Source organism: Babylonia areolata, chromosome 13, assembly GCF_041734735.1.
Source record: "Babylonia areolata isolate BAREFJ2019XMU chromosome 13, ASM4173473v1, whole genome shotgun sequence".
Classification (NCBI taxonomy): Eukaryota; Metazoa; Mollusca; class Gastropoda; order Neogastropoda; family Buccinidae; genus Babylonia; species Babylonia areolata.
In genome coordinates this window covers 36,461,067-36,476,945 of record NC_134888.1, presented here as the reverse complement: position 1 = coordinate 36,476,945, position 15,879 = coordinate 36,461,067, and the positions used below count along the sequence as shown (strand labels likewise).

The 15,879-nt window shown below is 42.3% G+C and overlaps 1 protein-coding gene across 2 annotated transcripts in view; it reads right to left on the bottom strand.

Annotated features, from left to right (window-relative positions):
* LOC143289237 (uncharacterized) overlaps positions 1-15,593 on the bottom strand; it is a 28,504-nt gene extending 12,911 nt beyond the window's left edge. For both annotated transcript variants that reach the window (XM_076598212.1, XM_076598213.1), the window contains exons 1-7: positions 15,392-15,593; positions 9,413-9,594; positions 8,056-8,215; positions 3,029-3,207; positions 1,763-1,838; positions 864-1,032; positions 417-544 (exon numbers count right to left, since the gene is read on the bottom strand). In XM_076598212.1, the coding sequence (XP_076454327.1) occupies positions 417-544; positions 864-1,032; positions 1,763-1,838; positions 3,029-3,207; positions 8,056-8,215; positions 9,413-9,594; positions 15,392-15,467 (970 nt within the window). In that variant the 5' untranslated portion in view covers positions 15,468-15,593. The remainder of the gene's footprint in view (positions 1-416; positions 545-863; positions 1,033-1,762; positions 1,839-3,028; positions 3,208-8,055; positions 8,216-9,412; positions 9,595-15,391) is intronic.
* Positions 15,594-15,879: the final 286 nt, after the last annotated feature.

The window sequence follows — 15,879 nt, the reverse complement described above, 5'->3', positions numbered from 1 at the left end:
CAAGACTGACAAATGCAAATCAAATGAAGCAAGGAAGACTGGAAAGGGAAGTAATGCATGGAACATGGTACTATTGAGAATGTATTTAGACAATTATTTCCTTTCATAAATGGATAACCAAAAAGTCAAAAATCATAGGCAATATTTCTATAAAACTCTACTAATGCCATAAAGGATATTATACAAATTTCAAACTAGTGATGTATTTCTTTTGTCTGTCTGTAGCTTGAGCAAATGGCAGTCACCTTCGTACAGACTCTTGGATAAAAGATCTCACCGGTTGGTTCCCAACCATTCAGAAGGGCGCTCTGGCTTAAACAACAACAACAAACAAACAAAAAAACACACCATCTCTTATGTTTTAAATCTCTCCCTCTCTCTCTCTCTCTCTCTCCAACAACTGTTACATCACATACTAGGAACATCCAGGGCCAAGGCATTTGGTAAAAGGAGTCCAGTGCTGACCAGGGTCCTTCTGTCACTGCCGTCATAGTTGGCTCTCTCTATCTTCGGGACTGCTCCCCAGTCCGTCCAGAACATTACTCTGCACACACAAACAGGAGTTTTGTGGGAAATCCACAAGTCTGTCACACGAGGTATATGTGTGCAAGGGAAAGATAAGCGCATGAGAGAGAGAGAGAGAGAGAGGGAGGGAGAGAGAGAGAGAGAGATTTATGCCATTCCATTAGTTTGCATTCTATCATGCCCTTTTCTGATATATTACGTTACTGATGTATGAAAACATACAGGCGTAACACTTCATTTTTACATGGTGGGGACCCCTGGCCTGTTTATCAAGAGTGCAATACTAACCAGCAAATACAACAATATCAACAACAACAACAACAACTTAAATCACCCACCCATCAGCAGTGTTGAGCACAATGGCTCTGGGTTTGTCCAGACTCGTGCTGATGATGGTCCTGTGGGCAAACGTGGACATGGTCAGCATGGCGATTAAATCTCTCCCTGTGTCTGTGTAGAAGATCAGTCTGGACAGGGGATCCACGGCCAGCCCATCCATAACTGAAGCTGAAAATAGCATTAAGTCAGAAAGAAATTGTTGACATGAGTAAGCCTTTCTAGAAAAAAAAATGCATTCTTCTGAAGCATTGAATGTATTTTGACTGTTTCAATGTTAATAAAAAAAAAAGCATTTCATTTTGATATAAGTTATTGTTTCCATTCTTTTCGTTTTTAACGTGGAATCCTATTTTTGAAAAATCTAATTTCTGATTTTGTCTTTCAATAAAAAATACATATACTTTATATATACACATTGGAGAGAACACAACTAAAATTTTGACAACTTCAAAAGCATCTTGCAAAAAAAGCAAGGATCTTTATTTGTCGTTATCCGATGGCCGACCATTCCTGAAAGTTTCATGGAAATCCATCATTCATTATCACAATAACCATTACAGTTTGCCTTTTCTCATTATTGTGAAGGATCCTTCAAAACTTCCCAAGACCTGGATATCCAAATCATTATCAAAATCTGATCACTGGGCCTTGGCCTACAGCCACGACTTCCACAAAATTAAAGGAAAGTCTGCCTTAACATTTTGCACATTCTATCCCACTGACAGACAAAGAAACATGAAAGTGAAAGCATACTCCTTGTCTGAGGTAATATAAATACATTGGCTCTGTTGATTACAAAACCACAATAGGACAATACGCCAGCTGTTCAAAAGCAGCAACTATTATTCTTCTCATTAGAAATAACTTGTCAGATCACAGGAACGTGACGGATACTGACCTTTGCCAGTACTGAGCACTGAGTGTATGCCGCTTCCATTGAGAGCCGACCCTCGGATGCCTTTGCGTAGCCCCACCTGGTTAGAGCACAACTGGTTATTTTCTGTGTACAGTACAGTACAGCAGGGAAAAACAAATAATACAACTGCATAGTTATGATATCGAGTTTGTACATCCACAGCAAACATATATGATCATTGTGTCCTTGCATTTTCAGGCAGTCATCACGTGAGCTTTAACATTCACACCAAGCAGGGTCATAAAACTCCCAGCAATTCACCACATCGGACGTGACTCACACTCACAGAAGGAAATACATGTGTTCATTTACATGTAAATTTAACAAATGACATGAATACAACATACAACAATGTATCAAGTGAACCTTTACACTCACAGCAAGCTGTCACATATAAATGCTCACAACTGTAATCATGGAGGCCATGCCTTGCTCAGCTCATCACAGGATCTGTTATATTCATAGTGCGGAAATAAATGCACCTTATCAAAGCCAATATTAGTTATGTACCTTTGCATTAGTGTCGGATGGCGAAATCATTCTAATTTTTCCAGTAAGAACATGAGATCGTTCTATTTGTCAGGGAGTATAATTTAGAATGAATGTTATCATTGTCAAATAAACAGTGACACATCCTCATTCTAATTCATCTGCTTTCTTATCCCTCACCTCTACTCAAAATAATGAAAATTCCAAATAACTTCAATTCGCCTATCACCTGCCACCTGTTTCCCCACCCCATCCTCCTTTCAAAATTTGAATAGATGTTTTGCAGAGAACGAAAAACATGCAAGAAAAGGAGGTAGAGAGTCAACCATAATTTTACAAAACCACTTTACCACCAGTCAAAGAAAGGTTGCACCGTCCAGTTTAAACCAGGATGAGTGCCCCAGCACTTGCTGTTAAGCTATGATGAAGCTTGCATTATCCACACCCCGCCTCTGTTTATCATTTCAGAATGTCAGGTAAAAGGACAGCAAGTGTGACTGAAATTATACAAATATACCACACACACACACACACACACACACACACACACACACACACACACACACACGCTCATCCAAGAAACCTTTGTAAAACTCTTGCATCCCCATTGCTTTCCACACACTAGTTTTCCGAGAAAACGTCACTAAAAAACCAAAAGTTTACAAAGAGTGTATATATATATAATTCACCATTCTGACAGGAATATGAGGATGCATTTTGACTCATGTAACCCTCCGGCGCAGGCATACAATAGCTCACCTCTGTCCAATAGATGGTCTGTTCCACAGGGTCATAATCCACAGCTATGGGCTGAAACAAGGCATCCTCCATGGGAACAATGTAGTTGGTTTTGGTCTCCACGTCAGTCCGACGGATGCTGCCTCCCACAAGTGATTGGACACTGCTGGCCAGGAGGAAGAAGGGGGCCTGGAGGTTGGCTGTGGGAATATTCATGATTTGTAAATTGTCTTAGTTGTTTGGCGCTTTCTTAACTGCTTTTAAAATCAAACATAATATTCATTGTGTTGTGAAACATGGTGTAGCAGAGATCATTAACTCCAGGACTGCTGTCCCCAAGGGGCAGTCACTAACAATTGCACGGGGACGTGACTTTGAGGCCTATTCCCTAAGTGTACGTTGGCCAGGGTTAACCCAACAATTCAGTAAGCCTTACGGTAGTTTAACTGGTTCCAAGCTGTTGTTGATATTATTCTGTTGTTTTCTTCGCCTTAGTTCTGCTACTACAGCTAACACTGCTTTCCCCTTACGACGGAATGAGCAGTGTTCACAACAAGGCTAGTCACACAATGGAGCGGAAAGGAAAACATGTGCCAACACTTCTGCCACTATTCCTACTACTACCACTATTCTACTAAGCACGTTAGGTTAAGCTGCTGGTCAGGCATCTCTATTGCAAATGTTGTATAGTGTACATTGATTTGTCCGAATTCAGTGACGCCTTCCTGAGTAACTGAAATGAACTGAACTACTACTTGGACAGCACTGAACTCACCGAATGGACGGAGAACGGACACAGATTACAACACTAAACGAGACTAGGAAGCGATGCATAGTGATCTGCCTTTTACAGACAAAACAATATAACATAGAAGTGGAACATGACATAGTTCTCCACAACCAACAACTGCAAGAGGTTACCACCACCAAGTACCTTGGCATCACCCCTGAAGCGGACATATCTTGGGAGCCTCACATCCACATCATCACTAACCGAGCAAGCAGAACTCTGGGCTTTCTCAGGGGGACCCTGAAGATAAATACAAAGGAAGCGAAGGACAGGGCTAACGAGACATTCGTCCGACCAGTCCTGGTCTGGGACCCTCATAACAAGCATATCATGAGCTAGGAGGCTGTCCAAGGTCGAGCTGCAAGGTGGGTGTGCCAAAGGTACACAAGAACCTCCAGTGCAGACGACATGTTGACCAACCTGGAATGGCCAACACTGCAGAGTAGAAGACAAAAGGCATACCATACAAACTTCTACAGGTTCCATAACAAACTGATCTCAATAGACAGCCAGTGCGCTCCGTCCCCAGTTCCTGGTAGACGTCGAGCCCGCCACACCAACTCCCAGTCCTACCCTATCCCCTCCTGCAGAACGAAGTACCGCAAATACTCCTTCCTTCCAAGAACCATCCCGGAGTGGAATGTGCTCACAGACAGTGCAGCAGTTGTGCACTCTCGGTAGAGACATTCCAGCACCAAACCTAAAGGTGTTGCTGTTGTTGTTGCTTCCCGGGGTGTCCCTTCTTAAGTATGATGTAATCTTCAAAAAAGATGAAGGTGTTCACCTGAAGGAAGAAGATGAAGAAGAAAGCGAAAGCGATTGTGTAGAACGGAATCTTGATTGTTGCGAGGGAAGCTAAATGTGTGTAAGAGAAAGATCTCCTAGACCCCTCAAGTTAGCTCCATGCACAGCAGAAGTCTCAGGAAAATAGCCCTGATGAAAAAGCTGGCATGAACAAAATGGGGAGCCAACACAGAAATACTAAAAACAGTGTGTACCGCAACAGTTAGACGCCACATGGAATACACCGCCAATGCCTGGTCAACTGCTGCTAAGACCAACCTCGACAGCCTGATCAAGACACAGAATGCTGGCCTCAGACTCATCACAGGCGGCATGAAAACCACTCCAGTGTCAGCAATGGGGGGAAAAAGCAGGCCTCCTTTCACTAGAAGAAAGGAGACAAAATAATAATAATAAAACAACTCCTGAGGCAAAATGCAAAAACTGAAGATACTCCCTTCACGGCCCCTTCTCCCCAAACTGAAAATCCACACAAAGAACCGACTGAAGCGATGGAGCCCAAACCACATCAGGCTCTTGAGAGGAAACACCACCACCCTCTGTCGGCAACCAACCAGCCAACTGAATCCCTCCAAGACTATGAGGACTGACACGCAGACACCCCCGCCATCATGCTCAACATCCCAGGTGTCGAGAGCAAGGAGTGCCACATAGTAGCTGAACTAAATTCGCTGACTCTGGAAACACTAAGCACAAAATACCCTCCCAATACCTGGGCAAGAGCATACACAGATGGGTCTGCTGAAGAGGCAGTGAAGAACGGAGGAAGTGGGGTGTATATTAGATTCCCTGACGGCAAAACCACCAGAAAGGCAGCGGCTATAGGTACCCTGTCCACCACGTGCTAAGGCCTGTGGTCTGCTACTCGCAGCCGAGACTTTCAGCCAGGAAGACACACTACCCACCAACACAGTGTTCCTGACTGACTGCAAGTCTATCCTGCAGAGTCTCCAGGCGCCAGGAGGAGAGCAGATCCTAAGAGACATCAGGCAAGAACTGAATCTCCTCAAACAGAGAACTGCCGTGGTGCTGCAGTGGATCCCCTCCCACTGTGACATAGGGGGCAATGAAGAGGCGGACCGCCTATCCAAGGCAGGCAGCAAATTAGAGCACCCAGTGTCCTACAGCGAGGCAAAGACGATACTGAGAAACAGCCTCAGGAAAGCATGGCGCCTACGTCAGGACATCGGGCCGGAAGACGAAAAAGACGGCATCCATGAGCTGGACAGAGCGGCACATGTCACAATCTTCAGACTGCGAACGAGACACTGTCAGCTCCTCTCCCATCTCTACCGTCTGAAGATATATACTGACCAGTGCCCTTGTGGCACAGGCCCACAAACCCCCTCCCATAGCCTGCAGTCCTGCCCCACCTTCAACGCTCTGAGACACCAGGCATGGCCCAGCCCGGTGGATCTCCAGGAGAAACTGTGGGCACCGGCGGGGTCCCTACGGCGGACCGCGGACTTCGCCGTCCTAACCGAACTGAAAGTCTAGCGTGGCTAGGGAACGCAGAAGAAGAAGAAGTGTAAGAGTTATCTTTCTTGAAATGTATGCAGTTCTTAGGAGAGTGATCGAGTGAAATAACGACAGACAGACAGACAGACAGACAGGGTAGGTGTAGAGGTTGGTGCTTGGAAGGGGGTGTGCGATGAGCATATGGGGGTGTAATATAAACAAATAAATAAGTAAAATAAATCAAAAAAGAGGAAACTGACGATGATAATAATAATGATAAACAACCCTGTACAACTTGACCTTTATGACTCCAGCCAATGGGTCACTTAACTCAACTTCACTGAAGAAAATTAAATCAACTGAACTGAATAAACTGAACTCTGTTTTCTGGGGGTTATTCTATAAACTAGACAAGACACAATATTTTTCGTTTGTTGTTGTTTTTCCATCCCGGCATCCCACGAAGAGGAAACGGTAAAAGGAATAAGCCAAAGGCAAAATCCTTATATCGGTACAATTTGCACATTATAACTGACTTGAGTAATGGTTATACGAGCAGGAATATAAATTGATAGTTATAACACTACATACCTAGAGGAGAATGAGAACCTGAAAGAGAATTTAGGCGGAGAGAGCGAGGGAGACAGACAGACAGACAGATAGACACAGATAAAGAATGACAGAGGCAGAGAGAGAGAGAGAAAGAGAGAGACAGAGACTGATTCGGATTCGGATTCGGATGGTTTATTCAAAAAAGGCCTTAGCCCCTTATGAAGGGGTGGTGTGTAAACGTATTTCGAAAACATTATGACAAACAGTATATAATACAATAAAACAAAACAATACCTAGATTGATAATCAGGAACAACTAAATGACCGGATTTTGAATGCTTTGTGTAGATAAGTTGCAAACTGTCTGACTTCTTCTTCACGACGTGACGTCATAAGCAAAACTAGTTTAAACATAGAAGGCTGAGAGTAATATTTCTGGGGTATGAAATTATATCTTAGTTCACATAACTTTGGACAACAAAACATGAAATGTAATTCGTTTTCTTCTGCATTTGTGCACAATGGACAAATAAGATCATGATCACTATGCTGTGTGTATCGAAAATGATGAATTGCAATATCTGAAAACCCAAACCTAAATCTTGTCATAACATATTTTAAATGTTTTGCCAAATTCATGGATAAATACGTTGGGACACAATGTAAAGAGTTGATCTGATAATACACATGAAATCTATCACTTTCTTGCACATGAGCATTCCATTCTTGCCATCTACAATCAATCAGTCTGGTGCGGAGACTAACGAATAAATCCTGAGATATCCCCCACCCCTTGATTAAGCCAAACAAATCCCATACCTATTTCATAGAGTTTAACTCTCACTTTTGTTACCCAATTAATCTTGCCCCTTACATCCAAATCACACAACATATTATAAGCTTTTCTGGGTAATCTTGATTCATCTAACCGTGTTAATTTCAGCCAGTACCTGATGCACCTCACAGCTGAGTTCAGATGTATTGGGTACCTATTTGTTTCACCATATATCAAATCATTTGGAGTTTTTATTGATACTTTCAGAAATTTCTTTAACATAAACAAATGGACTTTCTCACAATACATTGCAGCATTATCAAGACCCCATATTTCTGCGCCATATTGAGTAATAGGTTGAACTTGAGAGTCGAATAATCTAATAAACACTTCAAAAGATTGATTACCTAAACTAGATAACTTTTGCATAATGCACAATGCCGCACGCTTTCCTCTGCTTGCAAGATCTTTACAAGCGACAGTAAAACTCAGTCTTGTTGAAAAATAAAGACCTAAATATTTAGATATATATTCACAACAGGCATAGCTACTCCTTCATAGACCCAATGTTCTCTCGCTCCCAAATAGACAGAGACTGAGAGACATAGAGACAGAGAGAGCGCAGACAGATAAACAACAAAGACTGGATAACAAGGAGATTATATAAACCTGAAACAAACGTTGCTCTGAAGCCACGTCGGGTATTTGATGAATCTGAGACAAACTTGATCCGCATCTGATTTCCAAACGTCCTCACTGGACCCGGGACTGACGTGTTGCACAGACGGTTAACAATTTTAGGGGAATTTTCATCTGGCCCATCCAGAATCTGCACACACACACACACACACACACACACACGTGGCACGCACATACACACACACGTGGCACGCACGCACACACACACACACACACACACACACCACACACACACACACACACACACACACACACACACACACACACGGACATCAGTTAAACACAATGTGGCCCATACATAAGAGGCATCGTTCACGATGGGTATGTAGCTACTGATTACCAAAGGTAACTGTCACTGACCATAAAACCTGATTTTGTCATGGGGGCGCGTGATTACATCACTAGCATACCCCTTTTCTTTACCAGATACAGAAAAATGAATGTACTGAAATTTCTGGAAAAGAAAGGTGTATAAACAATTGTTAACAGCAGTCATGCCAGAGGGACATTTATGAGGGATTATAATATCAATTGCGGAAAAAAATAATGGAGGATTTTTTTTTTTTTTTTTTTTTTTTTTACGATCAAGAACAAGATTGCCCATGGGTATAGCAGAGGGTGAAAGAGTAACTTTTTTTTCGTTCTTTAGAACTGTAATTTTATAAGTAGGCACTGAGTTCTTTGATTTGCACTTGTCAAGGTAAGGGAAATTAATCCTATCATGGTTCATCACTTTTTTTTCTATATTTGTAGATCTTCAACAATTAAGTAAAAAAAAATGAACATGATAGGCCTATTGATAATTGTGTAGATGTTTTATTTTCGTTTAAAATTGAATGACAATGGTGTGGACTTGCCCTGCTTTCACAATGCGATAAAGCCTCGGTTGTGTCTGAAAAAATGTTGTGTAGTATATTTTGTTTTATTCCACCAAATGAAACTGTAGGTATTAACAACTTCACAAAAGCGATATATTCTGTGAATAAACGTGTTTTTCAGAAAAGATGGTGTCGACATTGACTCCACAATGAGTGACAAATTTATGTTCAGAAAGATTTTGAACGTGACAAGAATCGTGAGAATACGCAATATCAAGCCAGTTGATTTTCAATAAAGACGTCAGTATAGTGTAAATTTGAAATTCTTCTATATACGTTGGATAGGCTATTGGTATTCCAGTGGCTATGGTGACGATGATGATTGTGATGAGGTGGAAGAGGAGGACTGATCACATGAACGATAAGATAATGACATTTGGTGTATGGCAATTTTGCCAAGGCTCGAGGGAAACGTTGAATCAACAATGAAAAAGAAAATATCTATTCACCTGTACAAAGTCAAACAAGCACGCCCGAGCAGGTTCAATGTCTACGTCGGTGAAGGTCAGTGTAATCTGATAGCCGGGAGGTGCTGTGATGATATACACACAGGTCTGGTTGTTGGAGTAGTTCCCGGGAAAGTTGGGGGAATGGACTGTTCCCTGGAGAGCTGTTGTGTTCAAGTCACAGGCTGAAAACAAAAGCAGGTCAGTTTAACTCACTCAGTACGGCCAGTCCTCTCTTCTCCTCTACACAGACCCCTCGGATGTCCAGTGGGTGTCTGAATGACCCAACCTTTAGCTTTCGTCGTCAGAACTGTGGTATGCTTTGTCAACATTCACCTCTTAGTATAAGAGCGTTCCGCTTGCAATTTTTTGATGATGGTAATTAGGATGAAACGCTGTTAACGTCGTCTCTTTCGCCGTTCGTATGGAGAGAGTTAAGAAAATCACTCACTAAAACAGGGATTCATTCTATGATCAGTTTGTTAGTCTTTTAATTAAAAGGCTCGGAGAGATCTACTTCTTGCTCCCTAATGTTTCTGCGCTCAACTAGTTCAACACTGGCCTTAAAATCTACCTCTTCCTAAAGTAGCCCCTCCCACCTCTCACTAGCCCTCTTCCCGTCCACACTTTCTCAAGCTTACTATCTGCAGGTATGTATAAGATTTGTCTTTCATCCTTTTAGTTTGATGCTCTGCACAATAAATTTTAAAAAAATTAAAAAATAAAAAAAAATAAATGTTGATCTAATATAAAAAAAAATGGCAGCAGCGATCCAGGAAAACGCCAATCAGACAATAAAGAACTGTTCTTGTGTTGCTCTGCCTTTGTGTATTGTTTTCTGAACAATATTTTAAGCAGTTTCTTGCGCATCATCTTGAAGGCATATCCTTTACAGCAATATCAATGTTCTAAATAAATATCCATATTTTAGATTATTTCAGATGAGTTTAGAACACTTCTTTTTCTTTCTTTTTTTTTTTTTTTTTTTTTGTTGTTGTTGTTGTTGTCGTTTTTTTGTGTGTTTTTTTTGTTTTTTTTATGTTTTGTTTTGTTTTGTTTTGTTTTGTTTTCGTTTTGTTCGGTTGGTCTGTAAACGTCTTTTCGTTTTGTTTTGCTCCCCAAACGTCCACGTCGTTACCCCCACACCCCTCCCTCATCCCAAACTGCCCCAGACACAGCCACACCCAGGTTCGTCTGCCACAGTCCTCGTGACAGCAGTCCGCAGATCCTGGGTCACTCTGGAGGTGCCCAGCAACCTGATGCCTGCCGTGCTTCGTTCACAAGACACCACGTGCTGGCACACTGTTTTCCCTCCTGATCACAGCCATCACTGTCGCGATAAAAATGAGTGAGCATTTGGCGTGGAATCTCTCAAACGACAGTCACTGTTGTTGTTTTTTTCTGTTTTTTTGTTTTTTGTTTTTTTGTTTGTTTGTTTTTTTTGTTGTTTTTGGGTTGGGTTTTTTTGGGGGGGGTGGGGGAGGGGCGGGTGGGGGCTCTTTTTAAAGAAAGTTATATTCTTTCAAAAACAAATAAGTTGCAATATAGACATTTGTATGTATTGTTTTATGGTTTATAAGCATTAAAGTCTCATCACATTAAAAGCATTCTATTATCTTTTCCTGTCCTCTCTCTCTCTCTATCTCTCTCTCTCTCTCTCTCTCTCTCTCTCTCTCTCTCTCTCTCTCTCTCAAGATACAATGAGTTTTTCTTAGACAGGCTGACAACCCCCACCCCTACCCCCCGACCCACACCCAAAACACTTAGTGTCCAAAGAGAAGCAGGAAGTGAAAATGAAATGCCAAAAACTTAACTAAAACAAATCTTATAAATGAATACATGGATAACTGAATGAACAGATAAATAATAGATAAATCAACCAGTGGAGCATCATGGAACACTGTCTATATTTGGCGTTTTGTTCTACACTGTAGCAGCTACTTTTTCTTCAGCTACATGCATTTACATATTCACACACACACACACACACACACACACACACACACACACACACACACACACACACACACGAGCACTCCAGAAAATGAAAAACAAATTTACGGTGGGTGGGAGGGGGAAGTTTTGGGACGTATGCTTTGGTGAAGTAGGGTAGGGGGGGAGGGGGAGTTAGGGGGGAGGGGTCCGAAACAGCATGGGGGGTGGGGGAGGGGGGACGTCCCAGAAATTCCCCCGATTGACATTTCAGTCTCAACAATTGCTCGCGGGTCGTGAGTCACTTTCTCTCAAGCTGAGGCCGTGGTTACGTGGCGTGAGAGCCCCCATGATTCCGCAGACACTATGACCCTGACAGGATCTCACGACGGAAATGTTGGCGAAACCGAAACTGAGCATTGTTTCTATACTTGATGATGATGCTGGAGCGAGTATAATGACGCTGCTGGCAGTGGTGGTGGTGGTGTCCGTTTCCGTCCTCGGCCTGTTCCTGCGTAGCGTCCATACACCCCCTACCTCCAGTGTCATTCTAAACCCCCGCCTCTCACCCCCTCCGCGCCTCTTCATCAGTCTCCACAGACTTCAGTCCTACCTCCAGTGCCTTAAAATTCGTCTCTGGGTTTAGGCTGAAACTTCTCCAGGGCGGCGGGAAAAGTGCAAAGGCAATGTTTGATGTACAAACTTGACAAGGGCTTCTCTGACCTGCGACCATCCGAGGGTACTCTCCAGCCAAATCCCTGATCTTACAGAATGCAGATATAGAAATTATCAATCCCATACTCTCTTGCCGATTTTCAGAAGCATTCCTTCTCCCCCTCAACTATCCGCATCTGGAATGGCATCCCCTCCTCTGCCTTCTCAACATACTCCCCAGCTGCCTTTAGCTGAGTTGTCGAAGCCCGGGCGAAGCACCAACTCTACTGAATTCCTGGTTTTTTGTCCATCTCCCCGTTCTCCCGTCTCAGCCATTGGAAAACAGTGTGTCAAAGGCTGAGGCTGTGCTACAGTTGCCAGACTAGCCCAGCTGGAGATGCGAACATCCCAGGTTGTTTTTTTGTTGTTGTTGTTGTTTTGTTTTGTTTTTTGTTGTTTTTGTTTGTTTGTTTGTTTTGTTTTGTTTTGTTTTTGTTTTTCATCCAGAGCACCGGTCCACGTGGGATTTTTTTGTTTGGTTGTTTGTTGTTTTGCCCAGTTTACTGGGTTTGCTTTACACATTACAGTGAAGAAGAAGAAGAAGGAGGAGGAGGAAGAACAAGAAGAGGAAGAAAAAGAAGAAGATTGATTGATTGATTGAATCTTTAATGGGTAAAGAATTAGGCGCCGTAAAGGCCTTTTTACAATTCTGTCCATTTAACGACACAAAACATGAAAATAAAGAACGACACAAAACATGAAAATAAAGAAATAAAATGAAATAAAATAAGATAATAAGAACGACAAATGAGAATAGTAACTGGAATAGTCAATTAAAAGTAACAAAGCAATGAAAAGAGCAATTGGTACATCATCACGTACGTACGTACGTACGTACACACACACACGCGCGCGCGCGCGCATATCATAAAACAAGCGAACAAAGACATACGTACACATTCACGCCCACACACTCAAACACACACACGCGCGCGCGCGCGCACTTACTGTTCATTTGCTAGCATGATCGCACACACATTCAATTTTTCATTCATTATGGCATGGCAGCTAGTGAACTGAGTACAGCGTGCATTTGCAAAAGACCGCGAGTAGGTTAATCAAAAGTATCGAATAGAAATATTTTTATGTTTGACTTAAAGAGAGATATGGCTGGAATTTGACGACATGTCTTTGAAAGTATGTTCTATTCTATGCTTCCATAAAATGAGAGACTCATCTTAAATAAATCAATTCTAGGCTTTGGGACAATAGCTCTGTCTGATTTACGCTGGAAACAAAATAACGATTTTAAATATTGTGGGCATGCGTTATGAACAATCTTATGCGTAAGAATCAATGTGTTATATCTAATAAGTAGATGAACAGGTAATATTTGAAGTTCTTTGTACATATTGTGCACAGATCCGCCTGTGAAAAGGAGAAGAAGAAATGCGAATATATCACCCATGAACAAGAACCCAAATGTTCAACCAGCACAATGGACCAACTGAGAAACAAATAGTACACTGGTTCAACAACAAACAGTCCTCCTGGGAACCGCTGGGAGAAAGAGACGAACGGGGAGGCAGGAAAAAGCGATGGACTGATAGCATTGCAAAATGGACGGAGAAACCAGTTGCAGAGACCCATAGTTTAGGCTGCCTTCACCTCTACACTCCATCTCGCTCACTACGATCGGCCTCGGATCCACTCTGTTTACGCATACCCAGATTCAAACACTCGACTATTGGCCGCCGTTCTTTCTCTGTTTCTGGACCTTGCGACTGGAATGAACTTCCTTTTTCGCTTCGTCAAGTCTCCACACTCAGCTCTTTCAAGTCTGGCCTTAAAACCCACCTCTTCCCAAAATAGCCTCCCTTGCCTGCCCCTCCTTGTCTTTAGTTTCTACAGTATTAGAGTTATGCATGCGTGTGAATGACTGGTGCGAAAGCGCTTTGATTTGTCTCTGCACAAGATCCAGCGCTATATAAATACCATTATTATTATTATTATGTTTTTGACACACAACCCACAGAGCTGGAGGAATCGAGCGAACAGTTATCCAGTCCGGCGCCCAAATGACAGAATTCAGGGCGAAAAAGAAGAAAGGAGAAGCATGAAATAGCTCTCCTCCTTCTTCTTCTTCTGCGTTCGTGGGCTGCAACTCCCACGTTCACTCGTATGCACACGAGTGGGCTTTTACGTGTATGACCGTTTTTACCCCGCCATGTAGGCAGCCATACTCCGTTTTCGGGGGTGTGCATGCTGGGTATGTTCTTGTTTCCATAACCCACCGAACGCTGACATGGATTACAGGATCTTTAACGTGCGTATTTGATCTTCTGCTTGCATATACACACGAAGGGGGTTCAGGCACTAGCAGGTCTGCACATATGTTGACCTGGGAGATCGTAAAAAAAATATCCACCCTTTACCCACCAGGCGCCGTCACCGTGATTCGAACCCGGGACCCGGGACCCTCAGATTGACAGTCCAACGCTTTAACCACTCGGCTATTGCGCCCGTCATGAAATAGCTCAAACTGTAAATAGACAATGCATCTGACCTTCCAGTGGATTAAACTTTAAACAAGTCAAATATATGTTTTGTGTTCCATTGCATTACTGTCGTTAGTCTTTGTTTTCATGTTGTTAACAACCTATTCAAAATTTAACTTCTGGTGCTTTCCCTGGTGTGGTCATGAGTAATGACGTTGACGTTAAATATTGTTTTTGTTTGTTTGTTGTTTGTTTGTTTGTTTTGTTTTTGTTTTTGTTTTTTTTTTTTGCGTGGCGTGGCTGAGTGGGTTAGGTGTGATTGAATGTTGGTATGTTAACGGTATATTTTAAATTGGTTACTTTTATGCGAACTGTCTGTGATGTTTTATTTTCTCGAGTTACTTGTGTGTGTGTGTGTGTGTGTGTGTGTGTGTGTGTGTGTGTGTGTGTGTGTGTGTGTGTGCGATGTGCCATATTTTGTGCCGTGAATGATATGTGGGTGATGAATCGTATCTCTTTTTTTTCTTACTATTATATTTCATAATGTTACATATCTCTTTTTGTTTGTTTTTTTAACTGTTGAAAGCAGGGAACCGCGGTATATAAGCCTCCACATTAGGTCCTTTGGTGGGTTTTTTCTTTTCCTTTTTTTTTTTTTTTTTTTTTTTTTTTACATTCATTAATATTACCGAGTCGAAATTTCAGGGAAAGAATTGTCATCAGACCAGTTATTTCATATTCAAATCAGTCATTAAAAAACTCATTAGTACTGTCTTATATCTTCATTAATTTATCTTCAGCATTATGACAAAATGGGAAGAACAAAAACAGCTAGCCTACTTATGTTTCAACCAACCAACCAACCAATCAAGCAGGCAAGCAACCATCACATTGTTACCTTCCTTTTGAGCGGCATGGTGATACGGCAGAAAAAGCAGCAGTGAACAAATCACAGTTAACTCCTGTATCGCCATCCTCAGAGAACGGTCACGACAGAAAACTGAAGCAGCTTAGGCCGTGATCTGCATTGCACAACTGTCACAGGAGCGAGCTGAAAGTACTTGGCGGTCATGTGAGGGTGGTGTGGGGACGCTGAGGGTGGTGCGGAGACGCAACTTTCGTGTTCCAGATAATAGTATGCGAGGCAGTGACCAATGGGAGCGAACCCTGTTGAACTTCCTAGTTCACTGAAGCGACGCAGTATTTTGCGACGATGAGCAACACAAGATATTTCTGCCGCTGATATAAACAAGGAAGCAATCATCAGTGAGCATCGTGCTCGAAGACAGACGAATTGAATGATTGAATAATGAATGAATGGGTGGAGGAATAAATGATAAGTATACTTATGTAACGTCTATCGTCGGTCCGAGACCAAGCTCAAAG